We start from the raw sequence: 25157 nt of genomic DNA, 5'->3' as shown, positions 1-25157 counted from the left end.
GGATTCAGGACTCTGACTTGAGATGCTGTGGGCACACACCATGAGACATGGTGATTTGACAGTGACTGCTCAGTGCACCCAGCTCCTCCACACTGAGAAAGTTGCCACTGATGTTTTGGTGGTTCTTTGCCTCATTCTGCAGGTGTAAGCATTATCAGCAAAGGTTCATGCAGAGCCCTTGCTCATGTAAATCCTGGCTGACCACCAACCCAGTAACATCTGTGACTTGGTCTGTGCTGTTCCAGTGATGTTATTTTCCTTCCTGTTTCATATTTACAACAAAAGCAGACAAGGCAAATTCAGTTGAATAAAAAAAATGTAACATTATTCAGTGATGATATTCAATTCGGTTTTGGATAGTAAATGATAACCCTAACAAAAAAGATTTTTAGAAATAATGCAACAGTTGGCACCTTTTCTATAGAGCATAGTGTGGACCCTTCAGGATTTCTAGTATTTCTGCCTTCAGGATTTCTAGTATTTCTACCTATATTTTTTTTCAGGTATCCCTTGGGGGGGGGGGGGGGGAATGAGAACTTTAACCTCATGATTATATATATATATATATATATTTAAATTACTGTTTACTTTTTAAAATCCCATGCTGAAACACCAAGGGGCCAGCAAAACATCCATCAGGTGAATGTTACGGCCCTATTAAAATCAGATCACATCTTTATGACTTCACAACTTGCAGTACTTTAGTATTTAACTCCAGTGCTGTCCATCTGTTGGTTAATGACACGGCATCTGCTGCAGTGCTCCTCATTCACCTGGCACAGCCGTGATAGGACTATGGGGAGAGAGATGTTGGTTTAATCATTTCACACAGCATTTCACTCCCATCTGCCTCCACTGGGCATACAGACACACTTACACTGGCGCTGCTAATCAGTGTATGACTGTTAAAGAAGTTACGTGCCAGTAAACCTTGTTGGAAAATCTCATCGGGTATGTTAAAGACTGGCACCGCAGTCATTTTCCTAAGTGATCAAACGCTTGGTGGATGATCAGACACATTAATTATCCGCGTTCCCTGCCAACCGAGCTTCTGGTGCATTCCCACGCTCCTCACAGCGCACAAACAAATCCGGGGGAGAGATTACCTAAGCTATCCTGGAAAGCTTCAAGTTGCCAACGCGCTTTTTATAACAGCGTGCAAGGCGCCGTCGTGGCACCGCCAGCGCCGAGGCAGATCACGCGCGGCGCTGGGGGCGCAGCACAGGCGGTGTCACGCCGGGAGGCCGGCAGCGGGGCACTCACCGCCCGCCGGCGGAGAAAGGACGAGACGTTACTACATCCCGATTCGCACCGCAGCCTCAGCCCGAGCCCCGGGCCGCGCCTACCTGCGGAAGCCGCCACCTGTGGGAGAAGCGGCGAAAAGCGACGACTCTCACCCGCGCGCGGCGCATGCGCGGCGGTCGTTCGGGAGCGGCCCCTGAGTCAGCGGAGGCCGCCGGGCGCTCCCCGGGCTCGGCGCACATCCGGGTGCCGCGGCGCCGCCCACCGCCGGCTGCCGCCCGCGGTCGGGGGGGTGCCGCGCCGCCGGGCCGGGCTTCTCCGATGCGCGTCGCCGCCCGTTCGGTGGCCGCTGGCGTGCGGCGGGGAGCGGCCGCGCTCCGTCCGAGGTCGCCGCCATGATGCCGGCCCTGTCCGCCCCGCGGCGGGGCTGCCGCAGCCTGTACCGGCTGTACGTGCGGTGCCAGGCGGCCCCGCTGCGCCGCGCCTGCCACGGTGAGTGCTCGGCCTATCCGGGAGCGCGGCGTGACCCTGCGTGGGGCTGGGGGTCGAAAGAGAGCGAGGTCGGGTGCTGCTGAGGCAGGGCTGGGGCTGCGGCCGGCCCTGGGGCTTTACAGTAAGGTGTGCCCGGAGTGCTGCTGTGTTCGCTGGGACGGAACGTGACAAGCGTGTCTCCCAGCGCTTCGTCGGCCTCCCGTAAAAACGTAGCGCGTGGTTTGTTTACCGTCATTTCATGAGCTAAAGCGCAGACTAACAAGGCCATATTAGTCTGTAAACCAAGGCCAGGCCTTCCCTTTGGGCCGCAGATTCTGTAAGGTTGAAATTCTTAGTAGCTTTCATACTGGTACTTAGGGCTGTATTGCAACACAGGCCGTCTTCTGTAGCGGCTGTGTCAGCGAACCGTTTTGGGATGGTGTGTGCGTACAGCAAAGAAGGCTACCATCTAAACGTACCAAACAGTTTCTGAGCAATCCTGTTTCACAGGAGCATAGGGAGCGGCACTGCCTGCGTTATGTCACGTATTTGCTGCAGTCTTCTAAAAGCTGTTATCAGTAAGGTCACAGAGTTTCATTTCCTGGGCTTTTGTAGGCTTTTGTACACTTGCAACATCTAAGAGAGAATGAGAGCTTATTTGACAATTTTGGTATTTTTTTCTGCAAGGTTCAAGTCAGTGCACACACGCATGGTCAAGTGTGTGCTATAGAGGGTAAAAGTAAGAGTGAAGTTGTTGGTACTTTTATGGAATACACGGTTCTATGAAATGGTCATTGTATTGCAAGGTGAATTATTCATGCATGGTTGATCGTACTTTGCACGACCTGATTTACCAGCACTGCTTGACTATTTTCGTTCTGTGAAATTATTTATTCCTTTGATGCATTTTTTCCACAGGAACCCTGTGCCCTTTCTGCTGCCTCAGTCAATCTGTTGCTAATGCAGGCAGCCTGAAGGCTGCCCACCAGCGTGGCTTCTTATTGGCTTTTTGCATGTTTGTGTTGTAATTTGTCTGTTGTAAATACTGTGGAATTTAAGATTTTTTTTCGCTAAGGCTTTTTATAAAACATAATATGCTTTTGCAGGTAATTTCATTAGCATGTTGCTCTTCAGTTGAGCTATGTAAGACGTTAATTGGTAATGTACAGTTTATACAGAGCATGTACACAGTGATAGCACTGGCTAATAGTTTTGTAGTGGTCTGCCTTTGTTCATTTACTATTACTGGTGGGTTTTTTCTTCATTTGTTTATTAAGACTTTGAAGCAGTGTGGCTGGAACCAGGACTTTATGCATCAGTGAGCCATTCTTCTATAGTAACTTTGTATCTGTGTCCCAGCTTCATCTAGAGGTACTTGCCAGAGCGTATAGGGAAAAACAAACAAGTATTTGACTGGAATTTAAAAGGGGTGTTGAAGAGGGGTGAGGAAATTGTGGTGTTTTTCTGTTTTATGAATCCTAAGCGTTAGTAAAATAAGCACAAATCAGTACTTCTAAGCTAATTTTCCATAGCCTATGTTGGTATATCCGGACCATTTTCCTTTAAAAATTGTTGTCTGAAACATCATTTTCTCCTCCCTCTGTCAGGATGGCAAGCTTCAATGAAAAGTGGGAGCCTGTTTTGTGCTTTGCCGTGCAATCGTCTGCCTGTGCAGCTGATGAGTCAAGTCAGAGTTTATACCTCCAATGGTCAGAAAAAAGATCTCGGATCAGAAGATAGAAATGCATCTACCCCTGAAGACGCTGTGCGCAAAGCTGGAACAGGTAGTACTGGGTTGAAATAAAAAACATTTACGTAAATGGGAAAAAAAAAAATTGTGTGTAAAAACTGATTCTTTTTATTCCACTGTGATACTAGAGCTGCAGAATTCTAGTATTTGTTTCTTCTGGGAATCTATATAGAAGTTTCAAATATGTAAATGGTAAGGAATGCTGAAATTTACTCCTTTATCCTTGCAGTATTTAAAGGATTTAGGTTCAGAGTAATCAAAATTAAAATGTTGATGTCAGCAGGGATTGGGTAACAAATGGAATATATGAATTTTCTTTGGCCGCTTTGCTTGTTTGTTTTTTTTCTGTACTATTGCAGGCTTGCTGTGTGAAATGGTCTAGTAATGCAGATTGGGTGATTGTAAATATTGCATACTGGGACTTCACCAGATCAGGGCATAGGTGATTGGTGAAAGAAGGCTGAGCTGTTTCATATGTTAAAGCTCTCTGATCTTGCAGTTGTCACACCTGCAGCGTTCACATTAAACACTTGATGTAACAGACATACCTTGACCCTGCTTACTTTTCAGTCTTGTGCTAGTTAGGTACTTGAGAAATTCAGCAGAGTCTTGTGCTTTCTCTGCCATAGCATCACGTATGTCATGTTAGCAGGTATTAGTTCCTATTTTAGTAACTTGTAAATTCCTGAGGCTTTGCAGTGGTCTTGAAAAGCTAGTAAGCGTAGTCTGCTAAGAGTATTATTTTTCTAATGCTTGGAACTACAGAAGTAGGTCTTAGATGCTGTTCTAAGTGTAACAATTAGATATTGTTTCCAAAGTTTGTAATCAAATTTTAGAATAGGATAATACTTCTCCCATTTATGTTTCTTGGAATATCTTGATCTGAAGGATGAAAATCTTGCTAAAACATCTGCTGAAATACAGGAAAATGTTGTAGAGTCAGTGATAGTTGTTGGTGTCTTCTGGGTTCTTAATATGCAGCTACTGGTGTTCTTGGAAGTTGGACATGTGGAATTTAGTCCAGCGCTATTGCTTTTGTGATTGCTGTGAACTTATGTAATTGGTGACTGTTGTCCAAACGAGCGTCCTGTCCCTCTGACTGTGCTGACATTAATGATGTTCAGGCTGGTTTTGTGTACAATTAGTTGCTCTCTTGTTCTGTGGGGGTTCAGGTTGATCGATGAGCTGATCCTGCACATTGTCTCTACATGATCTGGAGGAGACATTGCTCTTGGTGGTAGCATGGCCTTAAATCCTCCTGAGCCTCAGGGTAGCTGCGCCATATGGCCACTGTAAGACTCACCTGCTGCTGAGGGTGAGTGCATGTGAAACCGCCCCATAGAGATATTATGCCCACGTTTTGCTTTGAAGTTCACTTTGGAATGCATATTGTTACAGTCACATTTCATATAGGGAGTGTTTTCTGGGGCCTAGAGGAGGAACTTCATTCTGCATTATGGTTATGTTACCACTATTTGTTTTAAAAGTAGCATTACTTTTTGATACAATTCTCCAAAGATAGTGTTCTGTATATAACAGTTGCCATAATTTTCCAGTAACTTAGATGTTTGCCAAATAATGGATCTTCCATTGGCCTCAGTTTCTTAATCAGTAAAGTTGTGAATTGCTTTTTCTGTTAATAGGATATGTAAAATAAAAAAAAGAGAATGTATTCATCTTGAAAGTACTGCCATCATCAAGCTCTGCTTGCTTGCAAAACAGTCAAAGTGAATTGAAGTATTTGATGTATATTTTTAAATTGATCTACTGTGGTGTTTTTTTCCAGTCTCTAGGCCAAGGCTGTGAAGTGTAAGAGGGTAACTGATGCGATCTCTGTGCTTGAGTATAAATTATTATTTTTCCCCTGGAATTTTATGAATCTGCCTATTGTTAGTGCTGGTAGGGTGTGTTTAATGAAGTAAACACTTTCATGCAGAGTTACTAAAATTCTCGTGGATAGCTGCCATACTTCTATTCAGTTTCTTGTAAGCAATCTTAGCTGAAGCTTATAATAATTATTAATTTGTCAGCTGCCTGCTGTTTTAAACCAGATAAGAATAGAAATGAAAGCACTTTTGCTTTTGTTTTCAAGTCAAACAATAACTAATAGAGTTGGCTGTTCTAAGAATACTATTTGCTTATGGTCCAACATTGTTTGTTATGTAATAAGACTGGTTTCCTAAATTTCTGTTTTCCTTACTCATAATTTACGAAGTAGAATAGCATTAGTCGTTAGTTGCTAGTAAGGCAATAAGTAACTGCCTGATGAAAAGACAGTTTTGTAGTCTAAACTTTAAGGATATCTGACCTCTGCATAATTTGAGTATCACATCAAGATAGGAGTATCTCATTGCTTCAAGGTATCAGAATCGTCAGATTATTTTTCTGAAAGCTATATCAAGATGTATGAGATAAAGATGCAGTATTTTTGTTAATTTTTATGTAGTACTTCAAATCTCTTCTTAAAAATTTCACTTAAATTACTGGAATTTATTAATTTCCATGTAATAAGATTCACTTCACAGTAATGCAAATTATATTTTATTGTTTTCTTCTAGAGTCATCACTTCAAACTTCTGAAAGAGCTAAAATACTCGGTGGTAATATAACTCCAATTTGTGACACCCAAGTTGTGGCCTTTAGTTTAAATATTATTTAGTTTAAATAGCAAGGGTTTTTTGCAAGTTCAAAGTTTCAGTCCCTTAAAATTTGACTGCACGTTAATCAGCAGTTATAAGCTGTATCGAAGTTGTGCTTAGTAGTCTAAAGTTTTGTATTAAAATTGCCCCAAACTGTAAGTACACTCTTAAAATATTTTTAAAAAATCAAGATATATTCTGCTATATGTTACATGTTTGTGCTCTTTCTCAAGCTGGTAAGAGTTTACTGATCAGTACTATGTTAAATGTCTTTTGTTTTATTGAATGTTTTGCTATTCATGCTTCGTGTTTTGAGAGTTTTAAATGTTGAAAGTCCAGGATTTTTTACAAATTATCATTATGGAGAGCAATGTTAAGCTATGTTCTTACGTTGAACAAACTATTATACAAAAAAAAAGAAGACTCTAGTTGTTTCCACATTTGCAGTGAGCTTTATTTTTTATTTTACAGGACGAGATACTGGCAATACAGATCAAAAGCAGACTTTCCTTAAAGAGCCCATCCAAGTGAAAGGTAAAGAAATACTTCATGTATTGTAACTTTACTGCTGTCAACTAGTGGTCGAAAAAAAGATGTCTGTGGGGTAGCTGTCTTCTCTTCAGTTACATTAAAACTTGTGTGAATAACATTTTAAAAATACTTGTATATCAGATTTGTTTGCTACCCAGTTGTTTGAAAATGACTCTTGAAAAAGTAGAGCACAGGAGTATTACTTCTAATTATTCCCTTGTCTATAAACTTTTTTTTTTTTAATTACTGATTTCAAGCTAATGAAATTGTCAGGGAAAAAAATGAACTTTTCTCACCTGTTATGACAGTCTGTCCTCCTTGTATCTTTTTAGTCATGTCCATTCACCATTTCAGATTTAGTGCAGCTGAGCCGAATACTTGAAATACTTTATCTTCCCCAAGTCCTTATTCTAAGTCTTCCTCCTTTCCTTCTTATTGCTGAGTTAATCTAATCAGTGTGGTTTCTAAATATATCTTGACCACATGAACTGCTTAATCTGAGTTCCGTAGTGTTCTGATTTTTGCTGGTAGTAAAATAGTCTTTTGTCTTTACGTTGTTTAAAAACATAACTGGATAAAATAAAGGCGTATCTTTCTTTCATAATTTTAATTTGTCGTGCTTGCTTTCATTCTCTCTGTATTTTAACTTTTTATTATGTTGTTGTGAGTTATGCTATCAGCTCCTGGAAAAGAAATTGTTTAAAACAGAAATTTCTCTTTAAACTCCTTCAAAGTAAGTATTTCTGCAGAGAAGCTAACTGAGAACACAAATTCTATCCACATTCCTTCCTGTCTTTTCCAAGTTAAAAACAAACAAACAAACAAAAAACCACCCACAAGTGGATCTCCTCTTAGAGGTATCACAATTTGATATCAAATGGAATTGCATTTTGCAATTTCTGCTTCAGTCTTATCTCTTTTTGTTTTTTAAGTGAAAGCAGTCCTCAAAAAAAGAGAGTATGGACCAAAATATACACAGAACAACTTCATTACTGGAGTCAGAGCAATTAATGAGTTTTGTCTCAAATCCAGGTAAGGTGGGTTTGGGTTGAAATTTAAATAGTGAATACTTTGGCATCAAGAAGTAATAATGAATTATTCTAGAGTGACTCAGCACAGCAACTTTTTCTGAGCATTTTTGCAGTGTATATAGTGCTAAGTGGCTAATGTTAGCTCTTGTTTACTTACCGTTGCAGTGCATTAGGAATCTGAACTTAGTTTGCATGTCTCTGTAATGGTTACCTAAATTAATTTACTTGTATTTATATGACCCTAAAGTTGGCTGAGGAGTGTCCACCTGTAGAGCAGCTAATCACTGAAAACTTCATGTTGTGTGAGGTCTGTAATTTGATGTAAAATATAATCTGCTTCCCTGCAGCCTAACTCCAAATGTAATGCCTCCTATTCGTTTCCAAGGAAATTACAACAGATACAAAGAACAGAATTATGTTGTTTGATAGAGGAAATTCTCAGCTACAAAATACTATTTTTTCAGCATAATATTTCTAAATGGTGGTGACTAAGCTGTGAACACTCTTATACAGCACTTGTATACAGTCAGTTACATGCAGATCATTCATTGGAAACGTTTTATTACTTTGTCTTCGATGTATTGTATTTTCATAGTGTGACTACATAATCTGGACTTTTGACTGTGAAAATGCACTCAGATCAAAATTTAGGCTTAAAATAATACAACCTTCACTAAACTGTCCGCTTTCCTCAGTGATTTGGATCAACTGCGGAAAATCAAACGACGAAGCCCCCATGATGACATTGAGACTTTCACTGTGTACCTGAGATCGGATGTGGAGGCAAAGTAAGAGAATTTTTGTAAAGGAAATGTTTGGCTCATTTAAAATGGATTGTATGAGAGAGAGCTTTTAAAAGTGTGAAAGGACGACAATATTTTCCATTTTCTATTTGAATTACATTTTATTTCTTAATTTTTGTAGCTGTAACTGAGTTCATGGATGCTATGTTTCATGTGATCAATGGTGAAATTCTTCACCCCTGCTGCCTCTCTCCCACTTTTTTGTTCTGCAAAGTCATACACGACTTCTTGTCAGAGGGAATGATGTGATTTTCTGTTTTTAGGAAAGTCATTTGTAACGTAGTTAAACTAAAAAGCAGTTACAGGTCTGCTGTTGCATTGAGTGTTACTTGCATAAATAGAACCATTGTTAAGAAGCTTCTATTATGCACAGATCTCTTGAAGTTTGGGGTAGTCCAGAGGCTCTTGCTAGAGAGAGAAAACGACGCAAAGAAGCAGAGATCAAGTACAGAGAAAGTAAGTATAGAGTTTTCAAATTAATGTAAGTAAACTACAAAGTATGATTGGAAATCCACTAGATGCTCAATGTATTTGTTATTTCATTGAGAATGTACAAATTTGGACAATTACCGAGTAAGATTTTATGGAATATTGTTAGTGCAACTCATTATTATCTAAATGGTAATATTCTGTTACTATCTTATACTTTATTAATCACGTGGTATAACAAGAACGTATATTCAGTTGAAATCTGTTGTCATACTTTGTTTCTAGGGGGGAGTTTTCATTTCTGGATGATAAAAAAGGTTTGGGATTTTTCTTACTGACAGTATTCCAAAGATGTAAAACTCGTCTGAATCTTTAAATTGAATCTTTATTTTTCTTCTGAAATAACTTCAGTGCCCTTCTGCTTCAGAACGGGTAAAAATATACTAAAATAATCTTTTTCCTTAAAATTATTGTTGTATTGGTATTATCAATTGCAGCTACAGTTAAATCAGTATAGCTTGTAATGGATTTGGATCCGTCTGGTCAGTTAAATCTCACGAGAGGTAATACCTCATCGAAGTACTTACTCCTGTTATACACTTTAAAATCAGAGTTTTTTTTTTTTTTATATATATTTTTATTGTTGAAACAATGTTGCCTCTGGAGTATAGCATTGTTTACTTTGAAGTTAGCAAACCACATTGGTGAGTGGGAAAAAATACAGAAGTTAAGAGTCATGCAATGAAGCACCCTCTCTTCTCCCCTTTTGTGGCAAAAAGGATTGGGAGTGTAGAACCCCTGGATTCAGCTATGGAGTGTTGGCATTTATTTTTTGTTTGTTTTGGAGGTTTTTCTTGTTTTCTTTTTAACATAAAGGCAAAGGAAGGAAAGCAAAAACTGTATTTTGAGTTTTTCTCTCTGTATGTGATCCTTTGTTGGTGGAAATGGTGACAGTGTATGGGATCGTAGCAGATTTTACTCGGCATTTTGTGTAAGGTCATAGTATTTATTTCTGATTAACAATACTGGGGGCAGTTTTTCACAAACAAAAATCCCTTTAGGAGATGTTAATTGGGTAAGACTATCTAGCTTTTATTAGAACTCAGCTGCTATATGGAGAGGGGGAAGGAACAAATCCACAAAACCTTAAATTCCCAAAACGTCTAATAACTAGAAAGTACTCACGGTAACAATTTTGTGCTGCAGATTTATTTAGAAACCAAAGGCTATTGAAGGAATACAGGGAGTTCTTTGGAAATACTAAGGTAAGTGTTGTTTTGATGTTTTTCACTAGAAAAATATCATGGGATGTACTATGACAGTTTTTAAAGGGGAAAAAGGTTATGAAACAGTTTCATAAACTACATATTATTGTAAGTGTAAGTTTTTCTTTCTTTTTTGTCAGTTGCCTTCTTGGTAACACAATTGTGTCTGTTTGGATTTTACCTACATCATTGAGTGTCCAACATTTTGGCTTGCCTGCTCCTCACTGAGCAAACCACAAGTGTCTCAGGCCTTATATAAAATGTACCATAGTTAATGTATATAAGTAATGAAACTTTTTTTTGTGTATTTTTATTAAAACTTACAAAACAGAGGGCATAAAAAACGTAATAACACGTACACGTAAAAACGTGTATTTGACCCTGTTTTTGTGAAAGTAATGCCTAGTTTGATGGAAATGGTTGCAAACCTTAATGTGTGCTCTCATGGTCTTCATCAGAGATTTTGGTTGGAATATGACTCTTCCTGCGCTTCATCCTTGACAATAATTGTTCACAAATGCAAAATGCGTGTATTGTTAAAAAGTGGTCTGTGAGTTGGATGTGTTTGACCTATGGTCTATAAATGTGTAGTATAGTAAATACGCTGTTAATTTGAGAAAATGCAATGGGCTTCTTAAGGGAAAAAAGCCATCACACCAGTTCTTGCATTACTCTTGGCTTCCTCTTTGCTTAGGCAGATGTTTTCCCTAGATCCAGGTACTCCATCATGGTAGACTGATTTCTTCACTTTCCTGCTGAACAGCTGGCTCTGCTGTTATGGTTGCAGTGGCCCCTGGTGGAGACTGGAGGCTCTGTTGGCTGTTTATCATTTTTATAGCCCTCTATTTGTAGTAATGTGTAAGACCTCACTGCAGCTCAGTGAACATTCAGTAGTAAATTAATAGTCTTCAAGGCCTGCAGTTTCACTTTTTGAGGACTAAGATGTTATTGAGTAATTTGTTCAGCAAATACTTTCAGAGATCCTCTTCAAGATTTGTCTGCTTTGTTTTAGTAACTTGTTTTAATATTCACTTATTTCATTTTACAGCCACGCTCCAGTGCATCAGCTATGTTTTTCAAGGGACCAGGGAAAGTGGTAATGGTAGCTATTTGCATGTAAGTTTAAAAAGGAAAAGTTTTGTTTATGCGAAGATGAAAAACATTGGTTTTTATTATCCTGGAAAGGGGAACATTCTGTGTGCTGAAGATACCTTTGTCTCTGTAACTGGAGTTAATAGACTTGTTTATTTCTTGTTGGTGAGAAAGAAGTTCAGTAAATATATTCATCAATGTGTGGAGATAAGACAGAAAGTATCTCTCTGATCAGAGAAGAGCAGATTTTTTTGAAGATGATTAAGTGATTTATTAAAGCTAAAACCAACATTATGAAAGGCATGCAGAGGCAGATGTTTAAAGTTGTTCGTCCTTGTTCCCTTGTGAAAGGAAGCTTTTGTTTTAAAGATCATTTCAGGTACATTTTAAAGATCTTTCATATGACAACAGCAAGTGACACCATTTTCTCTTTCTGCTGTTACTCAGTACTGCGTCTTAAAAGTCTGAGTGCAAGAAAATGACACTGATAATCCAGTTTTAAAGGAAATGAACACAGAGAGTGTCTGGCATCATACATGAAAATATGTGAAGTTTTCCTAAGTGTGGCTTAATGGTGGCTACCGTTCATATCTCATAAGACCTGTACACCTGTAAAATATATATTTAAAGTGAATTATTTCTTTACTAAGACATTGTTAATACAAAGGAGCAAAGTGGAAACTTATGCAAAGATACTTGTTTAGCTATTTTAGTTTTCTTTTGAAATGACATGCCTTTTTGCCTCAAGAATTTCAGTTGATTGAATGTCCTTCCTGGACATTCCTCTAGTAAGTGGGAAGTGGGGTTGCATGATTATACACTGCTTCTGGTTTTGCTGAAAATGTTAAAGACCAAATATTCAGATGTTCTTTAGCTTATTTCTTCTCTTCATTTTCAGAAATGGGTTGAATTTTTTCTTTAAGCTACTTGCTTGGGTTTACACGGGTTCTGCAAGTATGTTTTCAGAAGCTATACATTCTTTAGCAGACACATGCAACCAGGTGAGTTTTTTTTTTTTTCATGCTGCTTCAGTTAGTATTTGTAATTATTTTTTTTAAGAACAAAAGTAAATACTTATTTTTATCATTCTGGAGAGCAGTTATTCAGTGTACTAGTTAGTATTTAGTCTAAAGGCCATTTAAAGTCGTCTTAGTTTTTATTTGACTAATCAGTTACGTCCGAGAGAATGTGTTTTTTGTGTTCTTCTCAGTGATTAAATAATTTTTTATTTAAATCATTCAGATTACGAAGCCTGCCCAGGGTGTCACAAGCTATGCATGCACACATGCAGGAGGAGTACTCTTCACTGCATATGAGTTATAAATAAGTGCATTTTTAGTTTTCTGGAGGCAAGGAGGAGTATCACATAAAACATACTGTTACTGTGTATAGTTCTTACCAAATTGTAGGCTGATGAAGGCACGTTTTGTCAGAAATGCTCGTTACTTCAGTAACATTGCAAAACCCAGGGCTCTTCCTGCTGTTCTGCAGTCTGAGTGCAGTGTTGTTGCTACTCTGTTGCACGTCCGCTTGTCAAATACAGTGATTGCTGCAGGCTTATCTGGCTGCTCTCCTATTCTTGACACTAACGTCTGTAATTTGGCAGAGAGCTCATAAACCAGCAGTGGAGTAATTGACCAAGTCAATAAGACCAAGAGCCCTTATTTGCAGAGTCTAGAAAGTTATCTCTGATTATAAATAAAAACTCATTTTAATATTTGGGCTAGTGTTTATGCTCTGATAATTCTGTTTGTAGTATATATACATTATTTTATCTCTCCCGTGATTACTTTCAGCCTTCTAAGCTGTTACTTTTTTCATATGATTCATCATTCCTATTTCAGTTGCTACTTAATTTTTCTTCAGGTAACAGGATGAAAGTACACTGACAAAGTTTATACAAGTTAAAATATTAGTCACAGATTGTCCTGGGACTTACTCCTCATCTTGTTTGTCACTATGCGTATGCATAATGTAACCAGTCTTACCTTTTGGAAGCAGAATCAGAACCAAATACCTGAATTTTAGTGTATGTGATCACCCCTCTCTGCCTTGATCCCTGCTCATCCTGGACAAGAATGATATATTGATCATCTTAATTTTTATTGCATGCATGTCCTCATACTTCAGCAGTTAAATTTTAATCTCTGTTAATGTAAGAATGAGACAAGTCAGAATGTGAATTCTGAAAGTTTATTTAGAAGTAAGTTGAAAGAGGAGTTACAATAATTAGAACTGTATTCATCTAGTTAATGTGTCGTCAGTGAGACATGAAACAAAGCTGGTGTACAAAGAATACCTCTTTATTATTTTATCTGAATGTTAAGTAGAAAAACGTTTCATGTCAGGTTATGGAAATAGAAAGATAGAGTTTGCTTAGTCATTGCTTGGTAGAATAATGCTGGGAATTATGAAATTATTGCTTTAAAATTATATTCCATTGCCATAGTCTCTGTATAATTCCTCTTCAAAAGAGATCTATTTAAGTGGTTTTGTTTCCTGAAAAACTGTGCTTCTTCACGTTGAAGCAGAATGACAACACTTGTGATTACATGTGGTGTTCACTTCAGGTTACAATTCTAAAATCTCTTACAGTTATAATTAACAATATTTTGTGGGGAGGAAAAAGGTTACATTTGATTAACAGTTACTAAAGGTTATGCTCCAGTTCTAATAAAACACGAAGAACAAAAACATATATGCAAATCAGCATATTACATTTGCTTTTATTTCTCTGTCAAGTTAGCATGAAACAGAATATTACTAATTGTCATGGTTTTGTGCTAATATTTTCTTCAATTAATGTATTTTTTTTAAATTTTGTCTTAAATAGGCATTGCTAGCTTTGGGCATCAGTCAGTCTGCAAGGACACCTGACCCTAGTCATCCGTAAGCTTTTGGAGTAAATAATGGTTTCAATAATCATATGTAGGAGTAAGATCAGCTTTGTGCAGTTTTTATTCTTTTTATATGTGCCATTTTTATATCACTTCTGAAATGCTTGTTATTTTTAACATGAGGAAAAAATAAAGCAAACAGATATCTGCCAAACTGTGGGAGTTCTAGCTTCAGTGGCTTGATATGTATTATATTTAATGCTTTTTGTTGGGTTATGTGTTTTGATGTGCACTGTTTTAACTGGCTTTATTCCTTTTAAGCTGTTCTGAACTCTTCTGCCTCTACCAGTGGTTACATTTGTTGTTTTTACATATTACACTAACATTAACATTTAAAATACAAACAACAACAAAAAAAACCACCCAAGCCCCAACAGAGTGTTTTCTGTTTTTTTGCAAGCGTACTTGTATTTCAAGAAGAGGTGTTTGACTCAAGTTACTGTTTGCTCTTAGCTAAGTAACAGGTTTTAGTGGTACGTTCTTACCTTTCTTCATGAACATCTGAAGCTACCATCTCTGTGGTTGGTTTCTTGGTCTTAGCATGCTTTACAGTTTACATATTTGAGCAAGTCATTTTTAATTGTAAACAATAGTTTAATGTATGTCTCATTTACGTAATAGCTTCAGTTTTTCACCATTAGGAGCTTCAAGTAATTTGAAGAAATTTAATCTTAATTAAATAACTTACTGGAAAGAGATGCCAAGAATGTTTCAGCAATCCCATTTTTCCGTGTTGGTGTTATGCACTGCTATTTGAATGTCACTGAGAGATGTACTGTTTGCAGTAGCAGTTAATATAAGGAATAAAGGCACACTGTGATATTGCATTGCCTCTTCCCTCTGCTCATAAAGACTGCAAGCTTTAAAGGTTTCTGAAATAAAGGTGTCAAAGTTTTCTTCCCTTTTCATTAGCATTAAAAAAATGTGTAGACTAACTGCCTATAAGGTTAGAGGTTTTTGTTTAGAAGTAGCATTTCAATATAATGTGAAAGTGACCTGAATTTTTTTTTTTTACAGTAGTTAGAAAAAAAACAGTCTCTAAGACCTAGTACAGCTAGTATAGTTTGTTATAAAGGAATTAGGTAAATATATATGCTTGATGTCTTAGTATGTACTTGATAATGTTTTTTGTGTGGTCACAGAGAAAGCTTGTAGACGTGTTTGCGGAGATGTGGTAATTTATTTTCCTAAATCACTTTCTTTCTTTATCTCCAGATATGGTTTCACAAACATGCGCTATATTGCCTCCCTGATTAGTGGGGTGGGCATTTTCATGATGGGTGCAGGACTTTCTTGGTATCATGGGATCATGGGTTTACTCCACCCTCATCCTATAGAATCTCTACTCTGGGTAAGCTAATCTTGTTTTCTTATCATATCTGTACATGGTACTGCTGACTTAATAGGAAGTAATGGCACCCTCTGAAATTCACTTCTTGAGTCATTTTGAATCCCAGCACACTTAACTGAAACCATCCTTAATGACCATGTTTTGAGGTTTCGCCTCCCGGGATCCTTTTCTATTTTACAATATATTGTTTATTTCAAGTATTGTTGGTTGCAAGATCACTTTTGTTTTTCTGTTTATGAACAACTATGTGGCAAGGTGTCTAATGACATTCTGGAATGCAGCTTTAGGGTAGTCTGTGGTGAAGAGATCAATAGACAATAACTGAGATTTCTTTTTTTTGTCCCCACACCATACAGGCATACTGCATTTTGGCAGGATCATTGGTATCTGAAGGAGGTATGTAGCTCCAAGCAGTATTTCTATTAGAATAATGTCTGACGCTATATTCTGAGTAATTGCTTATACACAGTCCTTACTTACACAGCAGTAAAGTTTTGAACTCTGTTGGTGACAGCTGTGTTAAACAAAAGAAATGGAAAGCTTTGCTTATCTATTTGTAATAAGAAGTTGAAAAATGCATCATTTGAAAGTATATCTAAATGCCTTTTTGGTATTTAACTATGCATGTAGATTAACTGATGATTTGTACGGGGAGGCGCGTGTAGAAAAGGATACTTTCTGCATTGTCAGACAATCAATAAATAGTCAGATTTCTTTCTTGGTGATCTGTTGTGATGATACGAAGAAAAGTCCCCCCCTTTTCAAAATGAACACTTGTTTTTTGCCTCTAATTTTTTCAGCAGCTACTTTGGTCTTGTTTCAGCTACCCTTCTTGTTGCTATAAATGAAATCCGCAGGAGCGCTCGAGCCAAGGGTCTGTCATTTTATCAATATGGTATGTATCCTTGTAGCAGTAAGGTATGTGATTATTTAAAACAGAACCTATTTGTTTCCATTTGCATATAGAAATAATTTTGTCCCTTCACTTCCAGTTTACCCCTGCTTTATTGGTTTGTTTTCTATTCTAGTAAGAAGGACATTTTACAAATTAGATGATAACCTGTTGATTTAAGTTGCAGTACTTAAATACTCTTACTGAAGTACTTTTTTTTTTTTTTTTTTTTTTTAATAAATTCTGCTGTACACTTTTGAAATGTTCAGGAGAATCTTCCACAGTTGCTTCCATGATATGCACTGGGTTTGTTCTCTTTGTTTGTGAATGCTTTGTGAAAGCATATAGAATTCACAGTTTACAACTATTTAGTGAAGGAATCTTTTTGTCTAATTTGATATGTTAATATTGTTCATAGAGTACTATGCAGAATGCCGTAAACCTAAGATTTCCAAAGCAGTCTAATTTTTTTTGTGTATGCAGTTGTGCAGAGTCGTGATCCAAGTACCAATGTAGTGTTACTGGAAGATGCTGCAGCAGTTCTGAGCGTGGCTGTAGCTGCTACGTGTATGGGTCTGACTTCTTTAACAGGTAAAATTCTGCCTCAAATCGAGGCAAACTGAGTATGAATTTCTTCCTGTTAATTATATGAACACAGAGTATTTGGCTTACGCTAATTGACTTAAATACAGCCCTACTCTTCTCTGGTCCCTGAACTTATGTGGGCTTTCAGAAATTTGTGCTGGTTTCCAGTAATTTGAGTTAAAAGTATTTAAAAAAAATAAAAAATTAAGTCTGTTTTTCCTTATGTTTGTTATTAAAGGGATTAGGCTTGAAAAAGTATGTGTCCACAAATGGATCTAACTTTCTTTTGAGCTGTTTTCGTGGACAAGCTAAGATATTTTAGAAATATGCTCGTTATAGTCATGTATTTAAATTACATATTCTACATAATTAGCGCTTCTGTAATCAGTGGTATTCAGCTGCATGAGCGTGTTGGGGTGGGATTTAAGGAAGCAGTTCTTTCCTTCCTTTTGATATGTAATGGTGTTAGTATTATATTCTGATTGTAATAAGTGTTCTCGAGCAATGTGGCAGACCCAAATCATGCATGATCTGTATAGCAACTGGTTCAAAATCTGTCTTTGCACAGTTAAAATCTACTGAGGGAATGTTATTTATTTGCCCCTTTTAAAGGTTTTGACTTTTTAAAATAATCGTTTACAAAACGTACAGCAATTTTGTGTGTGTGGCTTTAATGAATAAGTTGCAAGTTCAAATTTGTTATGGAGAAGTCTTTTTTTTTTTTAATTCCAAGTCTAGTTTCCTTTGTAAATTTCAAACACAATAACGTTTCCACCAATTTGAATACATGTTTAATATCCATTATATAAATACTGTGTTCCAGAAATGGTTAATACTTGAGAATATTTGAGTTGACAGGAAAGATCATGTAGGAAATCTGTTTTGTTTTCCATCAAAATTATAGCTATATAATTAACTTCATAAAGCATTCTGCTTCACTGATAAAAGAACGAAGATTGTTCAGGTTGTGCTGTTACATATGTTTAAATGTATAAAATTAAATCTGCACCCAGAAACCCAAATAACCGAACAGCATGCTCATTTATCAGTATTGCAGTAGAAAGGAATATATGATATTTTTTATCTGGGAGAAGGGAAGGATTTGAGGCTTTATCTCAACGATAACTTTTTTCTTCTAGCTTCCTCTTGTTGATTGGTAGTAAAGAATTGTTAATCCCCAAAACAAAAAAGCACACCCGAACAAACTGAGAGCTCCTTTCAGTGGGAAATCTGAATTACCTGATACATTTTAGGAATGTACCATAAACTAATTTGAGATGTCTTGTTTAGGAAACCCATACTATGACAGCGTGGGGTCTCTTGGCGTTGGAACTTTGCTAGGAACTGTGTCAGCATTTCTGATCTATACTAACACTGAAGCCCTGCTGGGACGATCTATTCAACCTGAACAACTGCAGCGACTTACTGAGTTACTGGAAAGTGATCCTGTAGTAAGGTGAGAATCCTTGCAACTCAAACATTCTGCTGAGCAGCAAAAGCAGGAAAATAACGTTATGGGAAAAATCATTAGAGTACTTAAGAAAAGTCTTCTGGTTTTAAGGTGCGATCTTCTGTATTGAGATTTTAGAATGTTAGTTGTTACTGACTTCTGTGCTAAAAATTTAGTAAGTGAATGCTTCTACCTCCCAGATGTTCCACAGCTGAAGGGAAACTGCATGTGTGTAACAACAGCTACATTAATTCCCAGAATTTCCCCATGACTTAATTGAGAAGGCTGTGACAAATTTAGAAGTAGCTTCAAATACATGAAATACTAGCACAGAAATGATGCTGCCATGTCGCTTTTATAGCTTATCAGGCTTAACTGTTTTAATTCTGTGTTACTGTTAATATTCAGTGTCTGGAGCTCAGTAGCAGCTGCCACTGTAGTGCTGCAGTAATGTTATGGTATAATAGATTCTGCACGTTAGATGCTTACAGAATGAACGTGATGCTAATTTCTCTTTCTTTGGAGATTTGCAATTGGAAATAGCAAACTTAGAGCTCATTGTAATTCAGAAATCTTGAATAAATGATTTTTAAGGAGCTATTTTGGATTTCTTCAATGCTATTAGCCTTAATTTAGAAGCAAAACACTTCTGGTTTTCTTATTGATCTTTAGTTGTGAATATGCTTCTGAGTAAATCAGCTACAATATTTTAGGGTACTTATTTATTTATTTGTAGTCAGTTCCAAGGTCTGAAGGAAAACAAACAAAAAAAGACCTTTCATTTCTTTCAGCTATTCCTGTCTTTAAGTCCTGCATTGTCAGGAATGCTTCAGAAATGTCTGAACAAATTTCAAAAATTTGAATGTTCTGCAATTCATATTCAATCTGTATTTTAGTCTGCTTTTTTCTGGCCTGGATGGAAAAATGTGGAAACTTAATATGCAGTGACAATTTTAATTTCTATTTGTGTTAAGGATAAAGTAAGTTTTCATTATTCTAATTAAGGACATAAAGGTAAAAGAGTTTCATTGTTATTATTTTAAAGTATTGACTGTTGAACTACAGTATGTCTCGATCTGAAGTTTATTTGTATCCTATCCCTGAAAATTATAGGGCTTTTTGGTTATTGCTTCTATTTGTGCATCATGGAACTTACTTAACAAACTTGAGTAAAGCTATACAATAAAAAAACAAAAGGATTCAGTTGTCCAAAATATTGCAACATTTATCTTGAAGCATCTTTTAAGGACCTTTGAATAAATAAATATTGTCACCAGTTACAAGCAGCTGTACTGTGATTAGTCATGATCAATTATTCAGTATGATCAAAAATGAGTTCCAGACACAACATCCAGTACTTTTTCTTGTGTTAAATGTAGCTTGGAATCGAAAATTCTCCAAATCACACCCTTACAAATTGTGCATTTAGCTAGGAAAGGGCATTTCTGTAATTGCAATGAGTCCTTCCAGTAACTGCTGTGACGTATCAGCTCATTGTTCCTTACCTCAGAATTGAGGGTACTTAAAGATTTTTAAGTAGCTGCGTGTATGTTTTTTTTTTTAATTCCAAAATAAATTATGTTTTAGAGTGGAAGAAAGCACAAAACCTTCCGTGTGGTATCAAATAAGTTGTACTTAAAAGCTAAAAGGTTATTTTAAAATTCTTTCTCAAATACTACAAATGTAGTTCTGAGTCTACCATGCTTCTTGCAGTCTGCCTTTTGTTGTAGCCATCCCTTTAATAGGTGGGGATGCTTGTGTTGGCGTAGCAGGTACCTGTGGGAGTGATCTAACTAGTTAAATGTAAACCAGTATTTAATGGAAGTGCGTGATGACAACATGATTTCAGTAATTTCAAATTTAAAAATTATGGTTTCAGAGCAATTCACGATGTTAAAGCCACAGACATGGGAATGAGCAAAGTGAGATTCAAGGCAGAAGTAGACTTTGATGGACGGGTTGTTACACGTTCTTACCTGGAAAAACAGGACATTGAACAGCTGCTACAAGTATGTTTAAACAAAGTGATTTTGTTACTTCCAGCATTTGATTTTGCTTTGCAGCTTCAAGTATACTTAAAAATTTTTCAAGTAGACGAGACATTGAAATGACTTCTTCGTTTTGGTTTGCAAAAAAAAAAAGAAGGTTTGCAGATGTCTTTACTTTGTGTTAGTGTATCTGTATGCAGAATTGTAATAACGTGCTGCTGAGATAGACCCATTTCTGGGCTTAGCAGGGCTTGAGTAAGAAGGAGGGCAGATTTTTAAATCAACTTAGAAAAATGCAGATCTGTCTAAAATCATTCTGGTGAGAATGCAGCTCATCAAAGAAATGTTTTTTTTTTTAAATTACAACAACTTCAGGCAACACTAGAAGGCTGTCACCTAAGCAAAAGCATGCTTTTTGGCACAGGTATTTGCCTTGGGTGCTAAAGATGCAATGGCTGTATATATGTTGCCTTTCAGGCTAGACTTGAATATGGATTGTTTGCATGATGTGATTCAGCATTTTGACAGCATTCACATTCATCAATTAACCATCCTTGATGTCTCTGATTCTGGAGTAGTTCAGAGAAGCTTTTTTAAATCCCTCCCTTCAGTATTGAAATGCAAAACCCCACTGAGTTAGGGTTAATTTTGCATAGTAAAGCTATGAAGTCTGTAGTAAAGAATAATCTATCTAAACTATAGGGAGAATTTTAAGTAGGCAAAATCTTCTGCTGACGCATCTATTTTCACAAGTAACTATTTATTATATGCATTTACTTGTGTAGCTATCAGATTCTTCTCTGCTGTCCTTTCAGAATGAAAGCTTGAGGTCTGCATTGTATGTGTGTCCATTAAAGATGACTTAGCAGCTGTCTGAGTTTGTGTGTAATTACTGCAGATCTTTAAGCCATTAGTCCGTGTCTCAAGTTTTAAAACATATTGCTCTTTAATAACAATAAAAGTGTATGTGTGTGTATGTATAGAGAGAGAGCAATAAGGGATCTGTTCATGTATTGGATTTCAATTTAATATACTTTTTGGAAGGAAGAGAGCTATCAGATTTGTGCAACAGGGAACACAGGCTTGCTTGATTTTTATATTGTCAAGTCTGAGTTGGTTTGTTTTGCTCTTACGGCTGTTCAGTAGCACCCTTGTGTCAGCTGTGAAAACATCATTAAAAGATAGCCACTTTCAGTAGGACTCAGTCATCCATAATCAAGGGCAGACATAATGCTTGCCTTTTTGTCTGTGTTTCTTTGAATTATTAGCTTATCCTGTAATGGTATCAACACTGCTTATTCTGAAGTAGTAAAATTTATCAGTTGAAGTGCTGTCACTCAGGTTAATCTCACTTCTTTTGCTTGTTAGACTTGCCCGTGTGATAGTCCAACATCAGTGGGATTGGGGGATATTTTTTAAGCTTGTTCTGGTACATTATTAGTCTCTTCTGTCCCATTACTCTAAAACTGAAGACAAAGCTGTTGTTTTGTAGTTGTATACAGATGATGAACTGGCTCTTTTACTGAGTCTTACAAATCACCTATTTGTCCTATACTGCAGCTGTATCATCCATTCTATGGCTGAGATACTAGAGGACAAATGGCTTCTGGTCAGCTTGGTTCTTGGGTGTAAGACCTCTGAGGAAATCAAGGAGTGTAACATCCTGTCTTCCTTAGCCTTATTGTTTCAGTTTGTTATACACTTGATCTCCTGGTCTTAGTTCTTGTCAGCTGTCTTTGAGTTTCTTTTTCATATTATTGAGGAGCATTACTTACAGCAGCTTTCACAGCAATTGTTGTGGGATTGAAGATCAGTTGGTAATGTGACTCCCTGGCTAAGCAGTGTATGCATAAGCAGGAATGCATGAAAATAATGAAAAAATACAGTATCAGTCTCTGCCAGAAAGTGATACCCCAGAAGATTCCAGAAAATGAATGAAATTTTCTAGGCTTAGTTTGCAAATAAAGGAGGAAAAGAAAACTATATGTCAAATGGAGGTGTAATGATGAGCCAGCTATTTGCATCAAATAGATATACTTCTGTGCCTTTGATATGTCAGTAGGTGATGTTTTGAAAGGAAATAGCAAAGGCACACACTTTTTTTTTTAAATTTTTTTTTTAGCATTTTCATTCCTATTGAATATATCAGAACCCTCTGCAGGGTTATTTCTAACACTGTCACCACCCCCTACCCTTTACTCAACCTCTTGAATTTGATTTCTTGCAAGGAAATTCAGCAAGTGAAGACTCTAGAAGAATTAGAAGCATTCATGCTTAAGCATGGTGAGAATATCATTGACACACTGGGAGCTGAAGTAGACAGACTTGAGAAGGACCTAAAGGTAAAATTTAGCTGTTTAGTACAGAATGTATATTCTGATATATTTCAAACAGTATCACTGCTTTTACTTCTTGGGATTGTGTACGTAAATACAAGAGGAAAAGAGGTGGTTGATTTTAATGCCAACTCTCTTGCTGTAGTTTCACTGAATTCTGCACAGCAGCAAACCTGTGCTTTGTTTTGCATTTGGCTCAGTTTTATTTATAGAACACAGCTTTCAGATAGTGAGACCTGTGCCCCTTTAAATGCTGGAGTATTCTCATAATGTCAGGTTATTTACAGGCAGTGAATTTTGTTTTGGTTGTAAAGAAGGAAATTTCAATTTTTTGTTTTTAATCTGATGCTTAGTGTTCTGTTGAAACTGATATAGCTGTGTGGTGAGAGCTCTGATTACTCAAGTTATTCTGCTCATGTTGAAACTGAACAGTATTTACTGCTCTTACAGGCCTGTCATAACTTTCTTATCATTACATCTCTTTTTTTTTATTCTAAGATTTAAGTATATTTTGGTTAATGCAACAAATTGTTGCCATTTTTAAGTTTCTACTTATTTTGTGGTTGTTAATTTTACCTTTTCTGGCACAAATATAGAGCTGCATGCATACTCATGGCCAGACATATTCATTAGTGTTATGGCCATCTTTTCCCTTAATCTGGAGGTTCTGCTCGAGAGTATATCTATCTTTGTCTATCATTTTTGATTAATATTCTAGTTTTAGTTTATATCCTAAGAGTGGTGCTGTTTATAAACCAAAATATTTTGGGGATGCAATTGCATCAGCAGATCAAGTTCTTCATGGCTTTTAAGGCGTGGCAGGCTCACGACTAATTATTTTATTAACATGAATACTGGGATTTGGTATAGTTGGGGATTTCAAATTCACATGGCTTTGAAGTTGGTGACTCTCAGTGTACCTCTCGTGGATTATACAATCCATGTAATGAAACACAATATTGGAAAATGCATATGTCTAAATAGAAACAGCATTTTGAGTCAAATAGCTTTGATGACATATGACAAATTATTTCAGCAATTATCCATTGTTCTGCAAATTACTTGTTATATGTAAGTATATTGCTTTAAGTATGTTTTATTTGGGTGATTTTTTTATGTAAAAACAAATTGCTTTTTAAGTATTGTAATTGCTCTTTCATACCTTATAAAGCATGAGCTAATTCAGCTGTGAAGTTTAAAAGTATTTATCAAATAAAAAGATGACCTAGTCTTCAGAATAGCTCCTGGTAATGATTATATTTGTTGAACCTATTCCTCGATTGAAAATCATTGATGTTACCAGAAAAAGGAATTTGTTATCCAGTTGCCAGCATCGTACTAGAAATCTATTATTTGTATCTAGGTGTGAAAATGTTGAATATTTTCAATAAAAGTGTAATTTTATTTTATTTTATTTTCAGCAACGAAATCCTGATGTTCGTCATGTGGATTTGGAGATACTATAAGCTCAGCAGAAGAAATCTTTAAGTTGATAGCAATTTGGGAAGAAGTCATGTAAATGGCTGAAAAGCTTCTGAAATTACAGTGACCTCAGCAGCATACCTCACTTTGGTTTGCAGGCTTCCCGGACTGTTAGCTTCTTAGACTGCTTCTTTTTCTGGAAAAGCATTAGACTTGCAGTCAAAAAGTTCCATGACAAATCCACTTGAAAAGCTGCTTGACTTCAATTCTGCTGGAGAATCTGTCTATTTACTGCAATTCAGAACTTCAGACTTGAAGTTTAGATAGGCAAACGTAACTGCCTGAAAACATGCAGCACACTTAGTTTTTCCATTTGTGTCCCTTTGCAGTCAGTTTGCACTTCCTTAGTTTCTTTCAAGATATCATTAAAGGTTCTTGGGAGATATTAAGATTAGCATCGATGAGTTTGTTCCAGTGGAACCTGCCAACCTTAAACTAATAGTTATATTTCAGCTGTGTGATTGTTTCACAGTTTTTCTTTTCTATGAGATAAATTCCTTCAAACACAGAGCACTGACCTGCTCTGAAGTACCGTGACCTGGAAACCTTTTTGCCACCGTTGTGATTACCAACAGCACTTCAGAAAAAAAAAAATCAGGTTTTTTTCCTTGGTGGAGTCAGCTGTATGTGGTCAGCCAGAGGATATTGGGTTACTGTGAAGAAAAAATGTAGAGGGTTCAGTGAATTTCCTCTGTTTAAATTCTGTTCTTTTTTCCCCCTACTTCTTCAATTTTTTTTTTTTTTTTGTAAATATCTTCAGATGTAATCTGGGAGACACTTATGGTAGTGTTTATTGAAAGTTACTTGGCATTTTTGGCTTTTTTTACTTTCAATAAGCAGTATTGCCAAAAATGGTCATTGCTAGAAGATGTAAGAAATGTATTTGGAAGTAATAATAGTCAAAAGTGTATTAGTAATATTTA

The 25157-nt window shown here is 36.7% G+C and overlaps 1 protein-coding gene across 1 annotated transcript; it reads left to right on the top strand.

The window, feature by feature from the left end:
- Positions 1-1297: 1297 nt before the first annotated feature.
- On the top strand, positions 1298-24218 carry SLC30A9 (solute carrier family 30 member 9; the record flags this gene model as incomplete). Its single annotated transcript, XM_079534216.1, has 18 exons — positions 1298-1734; positions 3321-3497; positions 6574-6636; positions 7566-7665; positions 8360-8452; positions 8841-8923; positions 10103-10161; positions 11210-11277; positions 12152-12254; positions 14087-14142; positions 15366-15501; positions 15858-15897; positions 16325-16396; positions 16877-16984; positions 18269-18434; positions 20308-20437; positions 22645-22758; positions 24174-24218. Exons 1-18 carry the CDS (start codon positions 1638-1640, stop codon positions 24216-24218), a joined length of 1710 nt encoding a protein of 569 aa, XP_079390342.1. The 5' UTR covers positions 1298-1637.
- Between the last annotated feature and the right edge of the window lie 939 nt (positions 24219-25157).

This window comes from Tetrao urogallus, assembly GCF_951394365.1.
Source record: "Tetrao urogallus genome assembly, chromosome: 4".
Classification (NCBI taxonomy): domain Eukaryota; kingdom Metazoa; phylum Chordata; class Aves; order Galliformes; family Phasianidae; genus Tetrao; species Tetrao urogallus.
The sequence above is the reverse complement of the archived record's forward strand: the minus strand, read 5'-3'. Positions and strand labels throughout refer to the sequence as shown.